Genomic DNA, 23,923 nt, shown 5'->3' with positions numbered 1-23,923 from the left:
TCTGGCTTAGGTCTGGCTGCTGTGCTCAGCTCCTTCCCACTGCGGACCTTGGCTAGGACTGGGTCTGAGGGTTCCTGGAACTCAGCAGAAATTCCTACTCGGCAGGAGGGTGGGGGAGGTACTGCGGAGTGGTGGGGGGTGGCCTGAGGGGGTGGGAGAGGGTCCGGCCCATGCTGCGCCTGGGCTGGGACTGGTCCCGCTGGCGCAGTAAAGGTAGCAGGAAGCTCTCCACACACTCACTGGACCTGGGCTAGGACTGGGTCTCCCCTCCTTTGAACAGCTGTGAATTTCAGGGAACATTTTAGATCCCCAAACATAACAAATAGCACCGTTGTCATATACCAGCTCCCATACATATGTGGACTATTTTTTAGTCCACGTATTCTGTCCCTCTGGGGCTGCTGTAGTTCTCTGTCTCTCTGCATCATATGGTTTTAATATCAGTAATTTTAAGACCGTATCTGGGCAGGGACTGACACATGTCTTTGCTCTTCACTAATATTGTCTTGGCTGTTTTTGCCTTTTAATTAATTTCATCAAGATCCCTGAAAATACTGTTGGGATGTCAATTAAGACAGCACTGAATTTATACTTTAACTGGGAAGGAAACCAGGTTTTTACTGTATCAAATCTTTACCCCAAGAATGTGCTAAATTTCTTCATTTGTTTATGTCTCTTTGTCGTACTCAATGTTTTATAATTTTCTCCCCCCCCCAAAAAAAAACCCTTACACATAGACTTATTACTAGGTATCTCTTAGTTCTTACTTGTTACTGTAAGTGGTATTATTTTAAATTGCATTTTCTACTGTGCGGTTTGGTGGGCAGGCATGTAATCTTCACTGAGTCCTCTGTCATTAAAGAGTTTTTAAAGTGATTTGGGTTTCTCATTACATGTTCATATAATCTGCAAATAATCCATTTCAATCACTTGTAATCTGACTTTTCTCATACTTGATGTATCTTGTATATGCTGACTTCTCCAACAGTGCTGAATAGAAGTGGAGATAAGGGCCACTTTGGTCTGTATCCGTAGGAGTATTTTTCGTGCTTCACCACCGAGAATAATATGTGGAGTAGGCTTGTGGAAATTCCCTCATTAGCCCTAAAGTTAAGGATTTGTGATTCCCTCAAGTGTTTAGGATGGACAGAAAAGCAAATTTACAGTTTATGTTAGTGTTACCTGCTTTACAAGCCAGTGAGTCCACCTTAGGTAGCTACAGAGGAGAAGTGAATGCATGCCCACTAGGGCTGGGCCGCGGCTTCCCAGGAGCTCATTTAGAAAGGGACTATAGCAATAGATCATTTTACAGTGACTTGAGACTGCTTGTGGTTTCCTCTAAAGGAAGAGCCACCCAAGGGCCCTGCAGCGGAGAACGTGTGAACACCCTGTTGGCTGTCCACTCACTCGGTGTCCACGGGCGTCCGTGTGCAGAAGGCCAGCAGCTGTAGGGGGAGTGTGTAAAGTATTTGTCTAATAAAAGGTTGTAGGAAGTAAAGGCCAAAACTGTACTTTGTATCACAATAGTTGGTTTTTTAAACTTTGCTTCTGATACATGTAAGGGTTAAAAAAAAAAAAAAAGGTTTACTTCTATGGATGTAAATATTTCAGTCTTTTTCTTTCAGGCTTTTGGGTTTGCTGTCATGTTTTCAATGGCTTCTCTCACTAGAAGGAATTTTTGTTTATGTGAATCTTCTGTGTTTGATTCTCCTTGTGTCGAATGTCTAGACTATACTGCCCCCCAAGAAGACCACCCCATTGTTCTTATAACATTTATCAATAATCCACCTTTAGTATTAGTATTCACTCATTTGAAATCCCACAATCATTACATACCAAGATCAGTACATGTACAAGAGATAGATACTGATTTCTGAATTTTCTATTCTCTTTCACTGATCTGGCTATAGTACTAGTTCATTTTGCTATTTATTTTTCAAAGCTTTTCTGCTGTGCTTTCTTACCTCTTCCTTTTGAGATTTTGAATTGATTTCTTTTAAAATCTGGCATTGTAGTGAGTTGCTCATCTCTTCAAACTCTTAACTCATGTGTAAAGCTGTGTAGCAGCTCTTGCTGGTGAGCTCATTTTGCGATGTGAGCTGGCTCTTCTCTCATGGTGGGCTGCTTTACTCGTTTATTTTGCCTTTTAGTTGTTCTGAGCTCATCTTCATTGGCAGTGCTTTCTCCCTTCTCGGAGAGCATGCTGTGCCTTGGTGTCTCAGTCACTTTCCTATCACTGTGACAAAATGCCTGGTGCTCACAGTTTGAAGGAGGAGGCTCATGATTTCAGTGGACTCAGTCCATGGTCACCTGGCTGCAGGGTAGAAATGGCCCAGCAGAGGGCACGGCAGAGGACGGCTGCCCACTGCATGGCAGCCAGGACAGACAAGGTACAAAAATGCACCCTTCCAGGTCACACACAGTGACATGCCACCTCTTCCCACACCCCGATATTCTCAGTCATTCAGCTGTGATTCATCCATAGAAGACCCCTCTGGCAAGTACAGTACCCTGATGATCCATTCACCATCTAAGCCCCTGAGCCATGGGGGGACATTTTAGATCTAAACCATAACCTTGGGTTATCAAAAGTGTCCCATAAAGCAGTGTTTGCATGTGTCTCTTCTGAGTGTCCTCAAATGTGGAGCATGAGGATGTCTGCACCAAGCTGCACAAACTCAGAGGCCAGCTATGCTGGAGGTGGAGCACTAAGGGCTCCATCTGTCACGGGAGCTTCCTCCTTGCCCTGCTCCCCTGCCCCCAGACCTCAGGCAGAGCCAGCTTCCTTGTTAGAGTTGCCACAGCTCCTTGCACGGATGGGCCCAGCTACTGCAGGCATCGTGGCTTGAGGCTTGAGGGGCCAAGTCTCGCCCACATGTGCCTTGAGGCCTCAGCCCTAGACACTCTGCTCAAAACATGGCTCTTATTTCTGGGCTCAGCTACGTGTTTAGAAACTGGAGTGGAGCCGGGCACGGTGGCAGGTGCCTGTGGGTGCTTAGGAGGCTGAACCAGGAGAATCGCTGGTGCTCCGGAGTTTGGGGCCAGCCAAGGCCACATAGTGAGAACTCACTTCTTTAAGAAAAACTTAGTGATAAATGCAAGTGTAGCATGCATGATACCCTGCACTGTACCCCCTCAAAAAAAAAAAAAAAAAAAAAAACTGGGGGTTACATTTTATCTTCATGTCTCTGTTAAAGATCCAAACTGATGGAGCCAAAGGAGGATTCTTTCCTCTCTCAGTATCTTTTGCTTGGGTTTTATAATTACTCATGTTTGTTGAGTGACTCTTAACTTACAAGGTTGGCCTTCTCTGGGAGGGTTGGCTTTGGGGAACCTCCTTGACAGGGTTCCCCAAAACCCTGGGCAGCTTTCCCAGAGCACATGGACGTGGTGGATATTTTGGAAAAATTCTCCACATGCTTCCCTGCTGCTGGCCCCTGCCCAGGTTGCCCCATCCCTGCCCAAAAACCCCACAGAGCCAGAGGTGAGGCTATGTGGAGCCAGCCCTCCTGAGTGCTGGGGTCCGCAGCCGCCACTTTCTGCTGCCTTGGGGCTGTCCAGTTAGTGTCACCTATAGCTAAGAAAATAATCGCATCAAACCCCCACCTCCCTGTTCCCTTAGTATATCCAGAGCTTCTGAAATACCATCCCTTTTTATAGACCAAGACATTTAGCACCCGCGAGTGTAGAGATTTCAGCTTGTACAACTCGGAACACTTCGTAGATTGGGCAGGCAGCTCACTGAATTCTTCTCGCTACGGGTTGGAAATGATCATCTGTTCCCTGCCCATGTTTAAAAATAGGAGAGTTAGCTGTTAGGGACAGAGTTTTAGAGATGGGCCTCTGCTTTCCACTTGGATTGTACATGAGACCCAAACTCACAGGCCAGGTGCCACAGAGCCTTCCTTTACAAAAGGCAACATGAAGGGCCACCCAAATAGCTCAGCAGATTAAAGTGCCTGCAAGCAGGCACAGTGGCTGGGGGTTCAATCCCCAGGGCCTGCCATGACGGCCCTACCCCTGGGCTCACTGAAATGGCAATTGAGACTGGGCGTGGTGGCACACGCCTGTAATCCCAGCTCTTAGGCGGATCCCTCTGAGTCCAACCCAGTAGTGAGAACCGGAACACCCTGTAGACCCTTTCCAAAAATACAAAAAAAAAAGGCAACATGGGGGCCCAGAAGTCAGTGGTCCCACATGGTCGCCCTGGGTCTGGACCCCTGCAACTCCAGAGTAAGACTCAGTTCTGAATATCCAACTTCACAGGACAATTTGGAGAACAAGGCCTGGCCAATATCATTTTTTATAGCTGCAGGCATGGTATGTCTTCTCTAGGTATTCATTATTGACCAGGTCCCAACCTTTTGGGATACAACATAGAAAAAAATGTAATTACAATTGTAGCCCAAGACACTGATGAGAGAATTACAACAACCATTCCAAGAACAGGGAGAGTCTGCTAAGACAACTCACCTGGGATGCTGTACTGAGTGCTGTGTGTCTGTTAACTTGGTTATCCTTCCAGCAAGACTAACTTCTGTGGGTGATTATGTTCCCTAAAGAAGTGAGTTAAGATCAGACAAGCTGAGCAGTGATGCAAGCAGACCTGTAATCCCAGCTACTCAGCAGGCTAAGGCAGGAGGATCTCAGACTCAAAGCCAGCCAAAAAATTGTCTCAATTTTTTTAAATAAATAAAATGAACTAGGGATGCAGCTTAGTGATAGAGTGTCCCTGGGTTCAATACCTAGTATGGAAACCAATCCATCAGTAAATTAAATTAAATTTAAAAGATTGCACAGCTCACAGTTAAGCCAAGATTGCACAGCTAACTGAGGGAGTTGGGTTCCAAGACCCAAGTCTCTCCGGGGATCTCATCCCTACCACTGCGCAATGTAGTCTCCCATTTGTGAATCTAGCAAAGAGGACTGAAGCCTGCTTTGGGGCTATAGCTGAGAGGAGCCTGGGATGTACAGACCAGCCAGGAAGTGCCCTCCAGGATCATTAAATCCACTTTTCTTCAATGCCAGGGAGCGAATTCTGGAACACAAGGATGCCGTTGTCTCCAGCTAGCGTGTTCTGTCTGACAGCCTTAAACAGGGGGCGTTTTTCAAAACCCTTCACAGGAAAACACATGCCACTTCTGACTCTCACAGTAATGGCATGCGTGTTGCGTAAGTTTGATTTTGTTGGGGCTCTCTGCGTTTTCGTTATCCCACAGCACACGCCAAGGAAGTGTGTGGACTCTCGAGCATTCAGATCGGTTCCTAGAAGCTGGCGTGGATGGTGAGGGTTGTGGGTTTTCTTTCTTCTTTTTTTAACCTCAATGTGATCATGCCCCATGTGTTCCTTGGAATGCTTTTAAAAGAATCATTAGCACAAGTAAATTGAGCGTTTTAACAGGGTCAGGGGGTGCACTGAGCAAATCTGAGCTCCCCGTGCTGGCACCCGCCCCAGCCTCTAGATTTCACTATTCTACATTTAGGGTCACTTTTTTTAGCTTCTCCACCTGAGAGGGAACATGTGGTCCTCGTCTCTGTGTTTGGCTCATTTCACTTAACTCAGCCCCCTCCACTTCCAAGTGTTCTGCAGCAAATGCTTCTTAATGGCTGAATAATACTCCACAGAGCATGTGTCCCCCGTTTCCTTCATCCGTCCGTCCGTCCGTCCGTCCGTCTGTGGCTGGCACCTGGGCTGATTCCTGTGTCAGCTCCTGTGTGAGCAGAGCTGTGATAAGCAGTTCCCGCAGCTGTGCTGATTTGCTGTCCTGACTTCAGCTCCTTCACATGTATATTCAGAAGCAGGAGAGCTGCCTCATATGGCAGATCTATTTTTGACCACCTTATCCCTAGGATTTTTTTAAGCAGCCTTTGAGCGATGCTTGGGATAAAGTAAGCCGTCGGAGGGGCGCCATCTGATCGGTCTGTACAGATGCAGGCAACCTCACAACTGTCAGCAGAAGCACAGAGACCAGCGCCTCTTCAGCTGTCCTCCTTGCTGGGATTCTGCAGAAGTGGGATCTCAGAGCGTATTTCTTGTTGTTTGGCTTTGTTCACTCAGCACAGTTATTCTGAGATTCCTCTTATTTGATGCATCAGTAGTTCTCCCATTTTTAGTTCCAAGCAGTGCTTCATTCTGTGGATGTACTCCGATTTGTTTACTTCCTTCACCTGCTGGTGAACTTGAGTGGTTTCCTGGTGGAAGTGTGTTTTTCGTTTCGCTCTCATAAGTGGAGCTGTCATGAACATGGCAGACGCTTCCCAACCACTGAACATCCCAGTCCATCCATCTGAGTTACAGATGCTCTTGTCCACTTCAGGGAAAAGGCACTGAACCCCTAGCACAGCACACCGCACACCGAGCTTCCACTGGGCCCAGGATGTCCTGGCACTTACCAGCGTACGTTGGGAAAACTGTCCATCGAGTCCTTGGAAGCCAGGGGCCACCTGTTGTGATTGAAAAAGCCTTAGATGTGTATTTCTGTTTCTCCTGAATCCATAGCCGGGAGGGACTGGCTGGTCCCAGGACGGGAAAGTGCTTCACTTCCTAAGACTCTGCCAAGCTGCTGTGTAACATGTGGTCACCTCACTTTAATTCCCAGTACTAAGTGTTACACATCCCCACCCACATTTGATATGGTTAATTTTATTTTAATAAGTAGTCACCAGGGCCCGGGGAGATAGCTCAGCAGATTAAGTGCTTGCCTGGCAAGTGCAGGGCACTGAGTTCAATCCCCGGTACCCCCCGCAAAAAAAAATATGTATTCACCAGTATCTTATTGTGGCTTTAATTTGCATTTCTCTAATGACTAGTAATCTTGAACATATTTTTAGAAGCTTACTTACAATTCAGACACTTCTTTTTGGTGAAATATCTTTTAAATTTTCTTGTGGATTCCCATATTGAATTCAGTTTTTCGTTGTTGAGTTTTCAGAGTTCTTCAGATGTGGAGGATGCAAGACCTGTGTCAGAATTGCAACTTGCCAGCGTTGTCTCCTGCTCTTCCTAGTGTCTTGATATTGTCTTTGAAAGAGAAATTTATAATTTTGATGAAATCAAATTTATTAGTGTCTTTTTTATTTTTGGTGATGTAGCTGTGAAATTATTTTGCCTATCCAAGGATGCAGATTCCTTCCTGTGTTTTCTTCTGGAGATTTTATAGTTTTAAAGAGATGTTGTTTTGTTTCCAAATACTTGAGAAATTTCCTGACAACCTTCTGTTATTGTTCCCTCGTTGAATTTTACAATGGTCGGGGCACATAGTACCTGTGAATTAAACCCTTTCACATTCATTGAATTTGTTTTAGGACCCAGAAAATAAATAGCTGTGGTAAATGCACCACATACTCTTGAGAACAGCTGTGTTCTGCTGCCGTGGCCAGAGAACCAAAGCCTGTGACAGTAGCTGAAGGCATTGTTCAGATATTGGGTGTCACAACTCATTGTCCACTTGCTGTATTACTGAGAAAGGGGTGTGGCCTTTCTGAGTGTATTTGTGGGTAGATCTGTCCCTTTTAAGTTTCATGATACTTGTTTGTTGATTTTTGAAACTGCTATTAGGTGCAAAGATGTTTAGTGTTATTGTGTCCTACTGATGAATCAAATATTCTTTCCTTATGTCATTATGGCATTGTGATTTCTATTAGAAGTGTCCCCATAATCTCAGGTGCTGGCTGGTGATTGGCTGTCCAGGGAGCTGAATCCATTGGAGGATTCATCTGTCGGGAGGTAGGGCCTAGTTGGAGGCAGTCACTGAGGTTGTGCCATAGGTTGTGTGCAGCTCATGCCTGGCTCCGCCCCTCTCGCTCTGCTTTCTTGCTGCCTCAGGTTGAGTGGCTTTCCATCATGATGATCTTTCCTTATGCCATTGCAGCCTTCCAGTCAGCTAACCATGGACTGGCATCACAGCCTAATGTAAACCTGTGCTTCGTAAGTTGTTTGGGTTGAGTATTATAGTATAGAGTCCTTTTCTACCTTTTTAATCTGTTTGAGTCTATACTGAGATTGGGTTTCTTAGAGGCAGCATGAAGTTGGGTCTTTTTATCTAATTTGACAATCTCTGCTTTTTAATTAGGGCATTTAGGCTGGAGGTTGGCAAACAATAGCCTATAGACCAAATCTGGCATGTAGCTTATATTTATATGACCTATGAACTGGAATTTTTATATTTTTAAAGAGTTGGGGGGAAATGAAAATGAGTACATAACACTAAAAGCCTAACCTAATTACTGTCTGGATCCTTTCAGGCAAAAAAGAAAAAGCCAGCCCTTCTTTTAGACTGCTTGTATTTAATGTGGTGGTGGATGCAGCTCTAAGTCAAGGTCCTCACTGCAGGTTCAGCATCTCTTTATCTCAAATGTTTGGAGCCAAAACTATTTTGGATTTCAGATGTTTACAGATCTTAAAATGTATATGTACACATAATGGAATGTCTTAGGGTGGAACTCAAATCTAAACATGAAATTCATTTGTGTTTCATCCACACCTACTCACATAGCTAACGATAGCTTCATATAATCTTTTTACTGTACCTACATTTTAACTCTCACCCATCCTATAAGATCAACTGTGGAATTTTCTGCTTGTGACCTTGTTTTCCAGAATTTTGCAGGACTACAGATTTGAGGGTTTTCTCATGAGGGATGTTCAGCCTGTATTTGTTTTCTCTTTCTTAGTAGGTTCCCCATTCCTTTTCTTCTTTCACTACCTTCTTTTTGATTGAATCCTTTCTTTCTCTTGTCCACCTATTTATCTGTCTATAGTCTCTCTCTTTCTCTCTCCCCTTGACCAGGATGTTACTTATAACTTCTACTGTTGTTGTTTGAGTATAATATAATAACTGAACTGGCTAAGAACTGAATCAGATTTCTCCAGAATGTCAACACTGAATCTAACCATTGAATTTGGTTGGGTTCTCATCTAACTCAATTTGCAAGAAGAGTCATAGACTCAAGTTTATGAGCCAAGGCACATTTTTATCTTCTCACTGCGGACCACGTTCTGTAGTCTGCGAGCCTACAGTGGCACATGTCTGCTTTTTCCCTTTCTGCCTTTTATTGTCACTGTCAGGTACCTGTTATATACTACCCAGCACCTTGTCATTGTTTCTGTTTTAATAGTTCAACTTTCTTTTCACATATATAAAATTAAAAATAAAGATCACATAACTGGCTATACAGTTACATTTCTGTGCCATTGTCCCTTTGCGTAGACCCAAGTTCTTTTGGGTATCTTTTTCTGTTGCTCAAAGGGCTTTCTTAGATTGAAGACCTGTTTGAAATGAGCACTAAGCTGCATACATATGAAAATCTCCTTTTATCATCTTCATTTCTAAAGGATACCTTTGCTAGTTATAGAGTTCGAGGTTGATAGGTTTTTCCCCCCACACTTTACTTTTGAAGCTGCTGCTCCATTGTCTTCTAGCTTATGTTGTTTCTTCTGTGAAATCTCTGTAATACTCATTACTGTTCCTTTCCAAGTATCACTTTTTTCTCTCTTTCAGCTTCAAGGGTTTTCTACTTACTCCTGATCTTCCCCAATTCACTGGGGTATTCTATTCAGTATTTCTAAATCTTGGGGTTCTTTGAACCTCTTGGATCTATACATTTATAGTTTCTATCAAATTTGAGAAACTTTGGTTATTATGTCTTCAAGTGTGCTTTCTCCCACCTCTTCCCCTCTTTTGAGCCCTGACATGACATAGTGTAACAGCTTAAAATCATCCCCATATACAAGTGTTCTATGTAGTTTTCAGTATTCTCTGTGTCATTTTGCATGGTCCCCACTGTGCTATCTGTAAGTTGATTAGTGTTTCTCCACAGTGTAGACTGTGCTATTAATACCACCAGCGCACAGTGTGTCTTGCATATTCTGTGTTGCAACTAGAGGTTTGATTGAGGTCTTTTAATATCTTCTATGGCTTTAACATGTTTAATATTTCCTCCTGCTACCTGAGTAGAATACAGGGGTGGTAATAGCCCTAATATCCTGTCTCTTAACACTATCAGTTCTGTAATTTCCTGTTAAATTTTACTGGATTGATTTTTCTTATTATGAATTGTGTTTCCCTGCTTCTGTGTGGGAATTATAAATTGTGCTTTCCTGTTTCCTTGCAAATCAATGATGTGGATTGAAGGATTATGACCCTACAAAATTCATATGTTGAAATCTAATCCCTGTCAACAGGGGATGTGGAGATAGGCCTGTGTTAGCCAGCTTTCTGTTGCTGCAACAAATCCCTGAGAAGAACCAAGTTAAAGGAAGAAAGATTCATTTTGGCTGATGGTATCAGAGGTTCAGTCCATGGTCAGCTGGGATGATGCAGAAAAACTGTTGTAGGCTCAGGGACATAGCTCAGAAGTCTAAGCACTTGCCTGGCCAGCACAAGGACCCAGATTTGATCCCCAGTACCGCATGCCACACTGACCCAGTGCCATGCTGGTCACTGAAACCTGGCATGTTGGCACATTTCTATAATCCCAGTGCTGGGGAGGCTGAGACAGGAGAACCACTATGAATCCAAGCTGCATAGCAAGACTCGGTACCAAATAAATGATTTAAAAATAAAAATAAAAAAGAAAGAAATTAGCCAGGGCCTTGGTGCTGGCTTCCTGGCTGAGGACCATGAGAAATGGCACCTGCTTGCATGGAAACCTCTCAGACTGCTCTGTTCAGTTTGTATCAGATACACTGTGACTTTTCCCCTGCTGACTGCTGAATATTTTCAAATATTCTACATATTTGTTCTAGGTTTCAATTAATCTACTTAGAAAAAGTTTGTGCTTTTTTTATTTTGCTTCTAACCTTTCTCAGAGAGAATCAGACCAGTGTCTTATAGTTCTTCCCATTACAAAGGCAAGATCTCTGAGTGGTGTCTGCTGGTTTTGTCTTGGCTCAGAGGAACAGAGTAAACAGAAACCAGCTGGGAGTGCTCAGCCCTGCGTGAGCTCTGGCCCCTGCCCCAGCAAATCCTTGCACTGGCTTTCAGCATTCTGGTACCATTGTTGTGGCTGGAGTTGTTGTCAGGCAGTATCTGGGGGCATTGTTTCCTGGACCTCAACAGCTACCAGAATCCAAGGATGCTCAGCCCCATGTATAAAATGGCATGGTAGTATTTGTGTAGAACCTGTGCACTTCTCTTAATTCTATGAGAAGAAAGATTTGTACTAATACTCTTTGGACAGGATATCACATCTGCATCTTGTACTATGAATAATCACTATGAAGACAACAATATGCAATGTATTAATTATGGAAACTGTCCTAATCGGGTTTTTTTTATTTTTTTTCAAAGTTTTATTGATAAACAGATAGCAATGAGACAGTTTCCAATCAAATCAGAAGTACAGTTTCAACAAATAATACACTGCATATATTCTTCTTAGTGGTTATGTCCTAATCGGTTTTGAAACTGCCCCATTGCATTTTGTTTCTCAACAAAATTAAAAAAAAAAAAAAGGAATAAAAAAGAACCTGTGCACATCTTCCCTGTACTTCAGCTTATTTCCAAATTGTTCATAATACCTAAAGCAACACAAATGCTTTGGAAGCAGGCTTTATACTGTACTATATGTGGAAGGAGGAAGGGGAGAGTGTGCACCTGTTTAGGACAGACTCCACTCTTCCTGAGTGTGTTCAATCTGAGGTGGGTTGGACCTGGGGTTGCAGGACAGGTGGGCAAGGAGGTCGACTGCGCACAGCCAGAGACCGGAGGCCCCAGGCCTTCTCCTTAGCGTGACTCTGCTCTGTAAGTTCTCGGAATGATGACTGTCCTGGGTCTCTACTCATCCCTTCAGCAGACAGCAGCCCTAGCCTGTGTCACCTACCACCTGGGAATTCAAGGTGGTATCTTGGGGGGGGTGTCCCAGAATCCTCATTTGTACCCCTCCCTTTTTGTGTATTTTGTCCAGTGTTGTATTTATTTCAACTGGGAGGGTGAATCCAGACTCTGAATCCATCTTGCTTGAGGCAGAGGTGGTTTTTGAGGTCTTCATGCTGTTCTGCACTGGGGCATCGTGTGTCTTTCCACAAAGCCCATTTTTCCTCATCAGCATTTTACTCGCAAAAGTATCTCCACTTAGAGCTGGCCAAATAGCTCAGCAGATTAAAGTGCCTGCTTAGGCAGACCCAGGGGTCAGGCATTCGATCCCCGGACCTGCCGTGCTGGCCCCACCTCCAGGGCGCACTGAGATGGTGATTGAGACTGGGTATGGTGGCACTGTAATCCCAGCACTTGGAAAGCTATACACAGGAGGATCACTATGAGTCCAGTCTATTTAGTGAGACCCTATAGATCCTGTACTAAATTTTAAACAAAAGTATCTCCACTTATAAAGAGTATTTAAAAAAGAAGAATGTCAAGGATCACAGTGCAAAGACTTCTGCAACCTGAAAGTTTTAGCCATGTAAAGTGTTCTTAAAATTGCTCAGAAAGATACACATCATCATAAAAACATAAATGGCTGATAATGCTTTTCCTGCTATGCCCTTCTTGCAAGCAAAGAGTGGTAAATTACGAAGTCAGGTGGACGACACACTCTGTGCCCTCCTGGATGGGCAGGATGCAGGCATAGCCACACTGAGCTGGGGGTGCAGTGCTAACTCAGTCTCCTCAGTGGCTGATGAGTTGGCGGAGGTCAGGAACTGAAAGAGAAATCAAGATATCAAGAATAGGATCAAAAATTCCTGCCCAAACACTGTTGTCCACCTGAAGACCCCACTATAGTGGCAAATGGGAAATGTAGCCCTAGTAGGCTTTTTATAGTCATCAGAACAGCCTGACTTAAACAGTACGATTCTTATCCTGTGAAAGTAGCTGACAAAACAACAGCTTCTACTAGTTCCATTTTTGCTTTTAAAAGCTGATGCGTAGAAAAAAGAAGGTACACATATTGATTACTTCTGAGTGATGAATTTATGAGTATGCTTTTATTTCTTTGTGTTTCAGCTTTCTTATCATAAATGTATATTGCTTTTGCAGTAAGGAACATGACTGCTTTTGCATCATTTAAAATGTTGGTTAGCTGTCTGCCTGTTCCTGCCATAGGCCAAGGCTGACAGCCTTCCTCCCTGAAGGGCCAAATGTCCCCTCTATGCTGCACACCCCACAGTGTGTATGCCCACTCCAGCCCCACAGCATGGAGACTTTAAGTTCGTTCAAAAGGAAGCGGCAGGGGACTTGACTTAGGGGTCTATGACGGGCTCTGCTGTGGGCTCTGCTGCCCAGTTAACTGCTGGGCTTCTGCTCACCACGCCTCTCCCCAGGCCTTGAGAAAAACATATATCATAGAATCCCTGTTAGCCAGAAAGTGTCTTCTTTACAAATGAACTAAGTCTGTCTCCTCTGCTTTATTTGTCTCTTTTTCCAGTACTGGGGACTAAGCCCAGGATCTGGGCTCTGAGCTATGTCCCTAGGGTCTCATTAACCTGCCCAGGCTGTTTGAACTCACAGTCCTCCTGCGTCAGCCTCCCAGATTGCTGGCATTGCAGAAGGGCACCTCCACCTCCAGTCATGTCCCCCACATTTTGAAACCATGATTTTTAAGGCCACATCTGTATTGTTCTTTTGACTTTGGCTTTGGTCGACCAAAAGTGTTCATATTTGACAGGATTTAGGATTCTGATGTTTCTGTTCACAGAAAAATTCATGTGGAGTGATGTTATTTCCTTTACCTGGTGCAGGCATTTCTTAGTTGATATGAGGAAGCCAAATAAGTAAGCTTGCTTCTTTCTCTTTCCAAATAAAGTTTGAGCTGTTGTATTCCAGAAAGGGCAGATAAGCCTAATGTGGGTACCCGAAATCTCTGGATCTTCCCTAAATGTGCGCTAAGAAACCATTTGCCCCTTTCCTTTTCTGCCAAATCCCTTTAGCAAAGTTGCCAGGTGATGTCTCCAGTTTCCCTGGTGTGGTTAGGAGCTGCACTAGTGACCTCGCCAAGTCTGAGGCCTTGCAGACCCAGGGAGAGTGACATAGGATGAAAGTGGGTGGTGGGGTGTTTGTCTCTGGAGCTGGTCTGATCCAGTGCACTGGGAGCCCCCATAAAGAATGTGCCCACCCAGAACTCTGGGATGCTGAAGCGGGATTACAGCTTCAAACCTAGCCCAGGCAATTGAACGGCATCGGTGAGAATCCTGTCTCAGAATAAAAAGTAAAAAGGGCTGGGGATGCAACTCAGTGTGACGGCCCTGGAGTCAGTCCCCAAACCACACAATAAAAAGTTTGGATTTGGCAGGCTGCCGAAAGATCCACTGCTCTTTCCCAGAACTGGAATGACCCTAGGCTCACAAGAAGCCCTGTGTCCTCACCCCTGGAGTCTCCACACACGAAGCCCTGGAGCATGCTGTCCCCAGCCCTCCCTTGGCTGTCATGACCCATGAGCAGCGCCAGGGGCTGAGGGGCCTGCCCATCTCACAGCTCTGACCCCCACTTTGTCTCCACAGAGCTCGCAGGCGTCCCCGTGTCTGAGGTGTCCGGGCCCTTCTCCACTGAAGGCATCGCCAGCAACTGTGTCCCCTCGCACTCTCTGCATGAGCCTGTCCTGTGGATCGTGTCCTATGCGCTCATGAGCTCCTGTGGGCTCATCCTCCTGATCCTCCTCATCTTGCTGCTGCTGCCCTTCCGGTGCCGCCACATGCCCCGTGACCCCGAGGTCATCAATGATGAGTCCTCTCTGGTCAGGCATCGCTGGAAGTGAAGCGCAGGGCCACTTGCAGCAGGCCTGGCGACCTGGACTCCGGCTCCTCCAACTCCAGGACAGCAGGTGGCGCCGGCGCCGGCAGGGTTCTCCTTCTGCGCGTGCATCTTGCAGCTCAGTTCTGCTCCCGGACGCCTCCACGTTCCCAGTGTCTTGATTAGTCTTAATTTTAAGCTTCCACCTTTTCTTTTCTACTTCCAAGGGGAAAAAAAAATGATAATAATAATAATAAAAGAGAAATGCCTTATTCTAAACCAAAACAGAGTGAATTGGGCTTCGGGCTTATGGCACGGGTAATGCCAGGCATTCTAGATGTGCCACCAAAGCAGGCCGTGATAAGCCGCTGCCAGTCATCTTCACTCCGGCCCCCGGAGCCTCAGTCTGTGTGGCTTCTAACGTGCTTCGCTGGTAGGAAGCTTTTGTGTTAACTGCATTTCAGGGCAGCTTGCAGCAGGCCTGACCCTGGGTCAGGGTGGCAAGAAGACAGCACGATGGCCGAGAAATGAGCCCGGAGGAGGCGCTGAGAGTGGGGCCACCTTACTCTCTCCCAGCTTTTGGTGGGTCCCTGGGCCCAGCTGGGGTGGTGCCTTCCAGGACGTCAGCCTACCCATACCAGCCTCTCCTGTAGACAGAGGTCTGTGCCCCTCAGGGGCGTGGGATGACAGGCATTTGCCTGCAACAACACTCCTGTGGTGTGGTTAGTGTAAAAGTAAAAGCACTGCCTCTCTGTGGTTTTGCCGAGGGCCCTGGGCATGGTGGGGTGAGGGCATCCTGACTCCACAAGATCCCTCCTCTCTGCATGGTCTAGCTGGTGTGACCACACCCACTTACAGTTGCTCTGGATACATAGTGCTTTGATAAGGGTCACAAAGTCTATGTCACTAGTGTCATTTCTCTCTCCAAATCTTCTCTGAAAGTAGCTTGTTATTACCCTCTGGGGGACAGAGAAATAGTCAGTTGCCCTGGCTTCTGACCAGCTGGTGGGCAAGAAGCTTCCAGGTGTGGCGTCATTTCCACGGTTCCTGTGCAGCCCGCTCAGGCTCGAGGGTGCCATCAGAATCATTCAGTGAGCCGGGTGACCTCTGCCTTCCTCCCTTTGATGTGCTTGGCTTTAGAGACAGGGTTCAGTAATGTCCCTGTGTGGGGGGCATAGCCCCTACCAGTATTTATGTGAAGCCTTTGCCAAAGGATGGTGGAGCCTTTTATCCTCGCCACCTTCTTGTGGTTCCCCCAAGGCCATGCCTCATCCTTTGCAGCAAGACATCTGAGTTCCTGAACAATAGGAGGGATTGAAGCCCTGCTGGTGCGGCAGGCTCGAGGTGCTGTCCTGGAATCCCGAGGCCAGCCAGACCTGTTCTTGGCAGGGGATGATGTTGGGCACAGTGCTCTGTATTCCTTATCAGATGTACCTGCTTTATGCTGTTGGATGGGATGTTTGAACACGACACTTAAATTACAAAAGTGTCCCTTAGCAAGAAGAAGGAACTACACAGTTGAATGGGGGACATCAGAAGTGCGATGGTGGCACCCAGCCTTCTGGAGCTGTGCTCTTGCATCCTCTGCTTAGCAGACCCACAGGGTGGTCTTCTGTGAATGGGAAAGGGGGTGGCAGCCCTTGGACGGAGGCAGTTCCCATTGCAGTTCACCATGGAAAATGCCAGAACATGGTTGTTTCTGGAACCATCAGCTCTCTGGTGAGAAGTGGATGTTTTGAAGTGGACAGTCTTCGTTTCAATAGGACAGTGTTTTTCCTTCCTGATAACTTATTTAGAAGTCAGAAATGAAACTCTGCCTTTAGTAACTAAAACTGTTTATAATCACATCAAGAAATGAGCCTGGGATCAATCCCGTTGTTTTTCTCTCATGCGGTTTAAAAGAAGCACGTATGACGGGCACCAGAGCTCTCAGCGTAAGGGAAGCAGATGCCCTGCAGGTGACATGGGGACTGTTCTGGGCCATCCTGCCCCTGAATTGGGAAAGACTTTGCCTGATCCATCCTAAAGCCCAGAAGTTTCAGCTGGAGATGAAGTTGGGATCCGCAGCTGGTCAGAATTGTACAAGGCATTCACAGCAAGATGGCGTTAAGCTCTCTACAGAGCGTGGGGTGATAGATTTTGAAAGGCAGTTGTGATTTGGGCTTCCATTCTCTTGTGTAAGCGATGAAGAGGGATTATCTTAGTCCTTAATTTAAAAAGGGGATTTATGAAATTCCTCTTTCTCCTTCCCCACTCGGTAGAGCAGGCACACATGCTCCGTCCTGAGTTCTGGCTTCTTGCCACCCCATGTCCCTGGGAATAAATCTCTGCCCAGCACTCGCCAAGAATAATTGAGTTCTGAAGACTTTATCCTTATTAGTGGAATCCTATGTGTTTTCTCTTGCACAAACTTATTAGAATTGATTAGAGAACCACTCAGAGGCAACCCTGCCACTAGAATACTTTTTAAGGGAAAAACATACCATAAAATGTAAAACTGTGGGGTTTGCCAAGAAACGTACTATGTTCTTAGTGCCAGGAAAACTGTACATCACAGAAATTATTTTATACATCTCTTTTGGACTTGTAGCAGTTTACAAGTTAAATATCAACCCAGAAAAATACATTTTGAGAGTTGAGGGGAGGAAAATAAAAATGCAGTAAAAAGTATGCTAGCGAAATAAGCAGGACTGGCTCTTGGAAAACACTTTCATTCCAAGCATGCACAGATTTTTTTCTTGCCCCTAAGGTTGCAGAGTCTGGTGGAGATCCGAGTGGCTTCACAGAGCCACAAGCCTCCAACCAAGAGTACACAAGCTGGAGTCATGCACGGACAGCACTGACGGCACAGGGTGACTGCCCAAGCCAACGAGGGCCAGTTCCTTCCAGAGAGTGAAGGATCATGGGAACTTGGTAAAACCCAGGGTCTGGGGAAGGGGCAGACAGGAGCCAGAAAAGAGCTTGCTCCCCTCAGCCTGCAATCATCACCACAGTGGACACCCTGACACCCCAGGACTCTGTGGACACGTCTCTATGCAAGTGTTTGCCAGTCTATTTTTTAGGGATTTTCCCAACAGACCATTGATCAAAGAGAAAATGTGAGGTGAAGGGAAGCTCGCGTCACAGTGTATTTAGAGTGTGGCTGTTGTCATAAATCTCGAGTTGCTGGACTCCTGAAGTAGGACACAGGCCTGGATGTGGGCTCTAGGCTGCAGCCTGAGAAGTTCATAGGGTAGAAAATGGTGGCCCAGGGGTGTCACCCAGTTCCCTTTGGGGTCTAAGCATCCAGGAAGGGGATAGTCCCTCCTGTCAGCCTTTACATTTTCCTCTCAGGTTGGCCCTGTGCCTTGGCACCCTGACCAGGTCCAGGAGACCTGTGCACACACCCCAGTCTTGCCCAGGGTCAGCGCAGATGGAGTGCAGGAATGTGCTACAGTGAGCTCTTGGATTGGGCCAGCGCCCTGGGCAGGTGTGTGTGGGCGAGGCTTACAGTGGTGGTAAAGGCCTGTGCCACAGTCTGGGAGGGGGGACACACACCAAAGCTGAGACTGGTAATGATGTGTGTCTCCCAGAGTGGGTCGTCCAGAGACCTGGCTCCTCAGTGTGCTGAGAGGTCACCATGACCCCAGTAGACGGCCACATCTCCCCTCTGGCCAGCTTCCCTGGGATCTCTGGTGATCAGATGTGACATCTGGACCCCAGGTCTTCCAGAATGTGCTGCTCTGTGGTTCGTACAGAGCCTTTACTCATAAGGACGCAGGAGACACCACAGGGCTTTCTGATGAGTTCTGACCTGGCCCACAGTGACAGATGCAGACCTCGTCTCTGGGAACCACAGCAGCAGAATAGGGAGACTTCCTTCCTGTACAGTGGAGCATCATTTGAATAACAACCAGGAAAAGTAGTCTACCTCACATGGTGCCCACGCCCAGCACCTGGGCCACAGCAGTGCAATCAGAAAGTACGGTGAGTGCCAAAAAGTCTTCACATTTGTGGCAGTACAAGGCGTGTTGCCACCCCTCTCCTCCAGATGCTCCCCACTCCACACTCATTGTCCTGGCCCCGTCCTGCAGCAGCTCTGGCATCCTCTCTCCTGGGTGTCTAGTTGCATTATCACAGCTGCCTCAGTGTCCTGAATTGATGCAAAATATTTCCCTTTCAAGGTCATGTCAGCTTTGGAGAACAGGCAGAAGTCACACAGTGCCAGATATTAGGAGTGAGGCGACTGAGGGCACAGTGTCCTGTTTTCACACACCTCCGTTCCTTTCCGCTGGACGGAACTTGGCAGCAGCATTTACCGTATTTTTGATCACACCTCTTAAAAAGACACTCAGGGAAGAGGACACCAGAGCTGCTGAAGCAAGTGCCCAGAACAGTGGGCTAAATGTGTGGGAGTGGGGGGGGGTGCGTGTGAAGAAGTAAGGATCTATTAATCTATGTAAAAATCACACAAAATAAAATTTGTGAGCAATTCTTTTTCATGGTTTTTGTTGGTACAGATGTAAGATTAGGATCTGGAGTGTTCTATTTTCTGGATTGTGGGTGTGGTGCCTCGTAGCATCGACTCCGTGCAAGGCTGACTGCAGAGGGTTTGCAAATCAAATGCTGACTTGCTGTTACCTAAAATGTTTAATTTCCTACTGTTTCTTTTAAGTTGCACTGTTAAATATTACGGAAGTTTAAATGCTTGCATCCAGACCTTGAACAGAGCTGCCCATCTTTCCTTAAAGTGGTGGATGAGGTCCTGGTTCTGGTGGAAAAGCTCTGAGACAGGCACTGGATTCTTCAAAGATGCCAAAAGCACTGCTTTGCAAAATGCATTTTGTGTATATCTTGGGTTTGCATCCTTTACCATGTGATCCTTAAGTGTAACTTGTATTTCTGAGAAAGCTTAAAATTATTTTCTGTTTCCCTTTGAGAAGTCTGCTCTATTTCCAGGACCCTGAAGCGACTTTAATTCAAGTTATTATCAGAATGAGAGACAGGGTACAGAGGGGTCCACTTCATCTTAGAAGCGACTCTGTAGCCATGGACATACACCTCAACAATCGTGCCCTTCAGAACTGGAGTTTTCTAAAATAAACCTATTTTTATACTTGTATGTTCCACTGATTTCAGATGTATATCATTGAAAAAGAAATAAACCATGTTGAATTATTTGAATAAATAATACCTACAACTTGTTGGGCTTGGAATGTTTTTGAAACCTGTCTAGAATGGCACCTTAGAAGCTGTTCCCGGTGACAATCCTGGGCTCTTAGTTCCACAGCAACCAAGTAGGTGGAGGGAGACATGAGACAAAGCTATGTGGAGAAGGGCTCTGGCCGGATGATTGAGATACAGAACAAAAAGAATAAAGACCTTTAGAGACTAGAAACTGCACAGAGAGAACCACCTGTAGACACAGAACTGAAAAGCTGGGTGTGGTAGTGCATGTCTGTAATCCCAGCACTCTGGAAGGCTGAGGCAGGAAGGTCCCCAACTTCAAGCCCCATGAGTAAGACCTTGTATCTAAATATGTATTTTAAATTATGTTGAAAAGGCACAGTCAGCTGGTCTGAAGGACTAGGTGGGACAGTCCAGCTCTGTCTTGAGGACGAAAGGACAGGGCTGGAAGGGGCTGGCTGCCTGTAGTCCCAGGAGCCCGTACAGATGATGTTTTTCATTACCAAGGAGACCAGCTCAGAGACCTCTGCTGGGAAGAGCAGAGCTAGAAGTGTGCATGCTGGGCTTGCAGCCAGCTCTGTCCCCTCCAAGCTCTCTCTTACCCCAAACTCGCCCACCTCCATCCAGAGCCTGGCGTGTGGTGAGGACCCAGCCAGGCCCTCATCCTCTGTAGAGGGCAGTGTCTGGATGCGCGCAACACTCAAGGAATGAGACACGGCCGCCCAGGAGATGCGGTCCAGCTGCAGCAGCAGCCCTGAGTTCTTCCCTTCTTCCGTGAGCATACCCAAGGCCTTCTTGCTCAGCTCCAGCCTCAGCCTTTGGGATTTTTTATTTTGATACCAGGTCTCACTGAGCTGCCAAGGCTAAGCCTTAACTTGTAATGCTCCTGCTTCAGCCTCCCAGAGTGCTGAGATTTCAGGAATGCACCAGCCCGCCTGCCTTACACTTTGCTTGACAGTACCCACATAAGAAACACACACACACACGCACACACACACCAATTTAAACCCTCGTTTGTGGCAGAAGCACCAATTACTGGAGAAACAGAAAGCAATACTGGCCAGGGCAGACTTGGGTTTTGGTTTCAGTTACTAAAGTCCAGCCCAGCAATCCCAGTCCCCAGCCCTGAGCCCAGGGCAGCCTCACAGGTATGGTTTCATGTATGTGACGCTAGGTGGTGCTGTTGGGATGCTTTGTGGCCCAACCATGCTCTTGGGTATTTTTATAGGGTTTTTTTTCCTCCTGTTGTTTTTGTTTTTGTTGTTGGCTTTTACAGGCATCCTTTATCGTGCGGGGTGACTCTAAATCCACATCTCCAGCCCCCTCGAGGGAAATCCAGACGGCCCTGACACAAAGTGCCCAGCTGCCCTGGTGGGTGCAGTGGTGCAGATTCAAGCCCACAGGTGTTTGGGTATCGGATCTGCGGATCTACGCTTACCTGAGGCCTCCATAGGGTAAAAAATGGGGAACTGAAAGGACAACCTGTGTTTACAAGTTATGCATTAAAAATACGGTACAGCCAAGTACCACCAGGGCGAGATATTAGGCATCAACTACCTCTCCAGCCCTTGGGGCGAGATAATAGGGAAAGTGCTTGCAAGGAATAAAACAAGAGAAACCGAGAGCCAGCGCACAGCAAATGTACAGACAATATAAGATTTGGAATTTTTGTAGCAATTACATCAGGTCGGGCTCTGAATCACTCAGGACACATGATTTAGGCCGTCCGCCATGCAGGCTGCCGTCAAGCGCTGTCAGAGCGCCCTTCCTACCCCGCAGCCCTGCTCACGGGCGACACCACGCTGCTTCCCACAGCTTCAGTGCTATCTGCGCCAGTCTTGACCTCTGCACAGTCTCCTTGAAGACACCGCCCATAGCCATCCTGTGGCGGGGGTGCCATTGTCCCGCAACCAGGAGCTGTAGGAGGAGCGGCCCTCGGGGTGACCTTGGCTGGAGCCCACTCAGTTGAATCTTACCTGCCCCTCAGGAGAGGGGCGCTGTCCGAAATCCTAGTTGCATCATTTTCTAAGGGTGCCATTGCTGCAGCATTCCGAGATGCACCAGCATAGTCTTAAAAGGAAACTATTCAGAAAACTGAGGCAGGAGGATCGCTGCAAGTTCAGGGTGAGCCTGGGCTAAATGGTGAGTTCAGGGCTAGCCTGAAACACACAGCAGGACCCTGTTTCAAAAAATAAATAAATAAAATAAAAGGGAAATATACAATAAAACCAAGAGTAAAACAAACTGTCCTGTAACTGAGGAACATGACTTTTAACCATTCCAGTGTTACCAAGATAAAGGAAACTAAATTTGTAAAGCAAGCTGAGTTTCATCAGACAGCTATACCCAAGAGCTCTGTTCGAGACTCTTCCATCTGACTGCAAATACTCAAAGCTGTGGATGGAAACCAAAAGATTTAAAACAGCCATGGTTGGGGCTGGGGAGATAGTTCAACACTCTACCATGTGCCTGGCAAGCGCAAGGACTGGGGTTCAATCTCCAGTACCACAGGCTATGCTGGCCCTGGAATCCTGGACATGCTGTGCTGGCCTCTGAAACGGGCAACCGGGCATGGTGGTACATGCCTATAATCCCAGCTCTTGGGAGGCTGAGACAGGATCACTATGAGTCCAAGCTTTGTAGTGAGACCCTTTGCCAAATAAATAAATAAAAATTTTAAAAAATAAAATAGCCATGGATGGAATTTTGATGACAGCCTATTGTGGCCAAGAAACAGTTGTTTACTTCATCCGAATTCACCGAGAAGATTACAGTTAGGTATTTCAAACATACACTAAAAACAAAATGAAGGTAACACTGGGAATGTCCCTCACATCACCAGCAGCTCCTTGGAAACGTGCCGCCCAGGGCTGTGGATGCTTCAGCCTCCTGCTTCACAGACCCCAGGGATCCCCCAGACAGAGACAGAGCTGCACCCCAGCACTGCTGAACCCTCTGTGCTCTCAACAGCAGCTCCTGAGGAGACAGGGAAGTACTGAGCTTCCTGCATGGGGCCAACCCTTCCACAGGGACCTCAGGGCTCATCAGTGATGTCTGCTCCCAGTCTGGATGCAGAGATCTAGTTGTGGAGGTGCAGCCCGGCCAGGCAGCCCTGGAGCGAGATCCATGGAGCACCCACCACCTGGTGGAGCACTTGCATCCTGTGCTCATAGCCCAGTGCCCTGGGACAGCAGCAGGTAAGCACAGGCTCTCATCCTGGGTGCCTCCTGCCCAGCAGGATTCCAAGGTCATCTTGAGCCCCAGCCTGAGCCTGGCCTGAAGCTGGACCCTTCTCCAAGCAGGAATCACACGGGGTCCCCAGTGGTTCTGACACCAGTGGGACAGGGTGCTTCTGCCAGTCACTGACAGGGCAGGCTGGCTTGCACACACTCACTCTTGTGCTTGGGCTGCTGGGTGACCCATCTGGGTCCCTCCAGGTGCATCCCCTCTGGGATGATGGGGTTCCCACTTCCCCATCCTCCTGTCCAGTCATAACCAGGAGAACCAAGCCGCAATCTTCACTGTGCTGTGGGCCTCACCTCACCTTTCCCTCCTCCTCTCTTCTCCCCTTTCTTCCCTTCCCTCTTCTTCTGACTTCTCTTGGTGGTACTGGGAGTTCAGCCTAGGACCCTTCACACTAAGCTACATCTTGCCTTTAATTTTTTAATTTTTTTAATTTTTATTTGTTTGGGTTTTTGAGGTAGGGTCTCACCAAGTAGTTTAGATTGCCTTTGAACTCACTATGTAGCCCAGGCTGGCCTCCAACTCCAATCTCCCTGCCTCTATCTATCAAGTACTGGGATTGCAGACATGTACCACTACACCTGGCTAAAAAATATTTTAACATTTTCATATAAAAACTAGGTAAGTCACAAAGTGGCCCAGGCTGGGCTCAAACCTCTGATCCTCCTGTGTTGGCTTCCCAGAGCTGTCATTCTAGGTATGTGCCACTATGCTCAGTTTTTATTATTTTTTTTCATAATTTTATTGAGAAACAAATAACAATGAGACAGTTTCAAACCAAACTGGTAGGATAGTTTCAATAATTAACACATTGCATACATTCTTCCTAGTGGTTATTTGCTGTACAA

The 23,923-nt window shown here is 46.6% G+C and overlaps 1 protein-coding gene across 3 annotated transcripts in view; it reads left to right on the top strand.

Annotated features, from left to right (window-relative positions):
* Bace2 (beta-site APP-cleaving enzyme 2) overlaps window positions 1-19,845 on the top strand; it is a 93,614-nt gene extending 73,769 nt beyond the window's left edge. For 2 of the 3 annotated variants that reach the window (XM_023715920.1, XM_004631792.2), the window contains exon 9: window positions 14,438-19,845. In XM_023715920.1, the coding sequence (XP_023571688.1) occupies window positions 14,438-14,691 (254 nt within the window). In that variant the 3' untranslated portion in view covers window positions 14,692-19,845. Of the gene's footprint in view, window positions 1-13,605; window positions 14,095-14,437 lie in introns of those variants that run through there. The other variant, XM_023715921.1, reaches the window with a different exon arrangement.
* Window positions 19,846-23,923: the final 4,078 nt, after the last annotated feature.

Source organism: Octodon degus, unplaced genomic scaffold, assembly GCF_000260255.1.
Source record: "Octodon degus isolate 3935 unplaced genomic scaffold, OctDeg1.0 scaffold00045, whole genome shotgun sequence".
In the NCBI taxonomy this organism is placed as follows: Eukaryota; Metazoa; Chordata; class Mammalia; order Rodentia; family Octodontidae; genus Octodon; species Octodon degus.
This window is presented reverse-complemented; position numbering and strand designations above follow the sequence as displayed.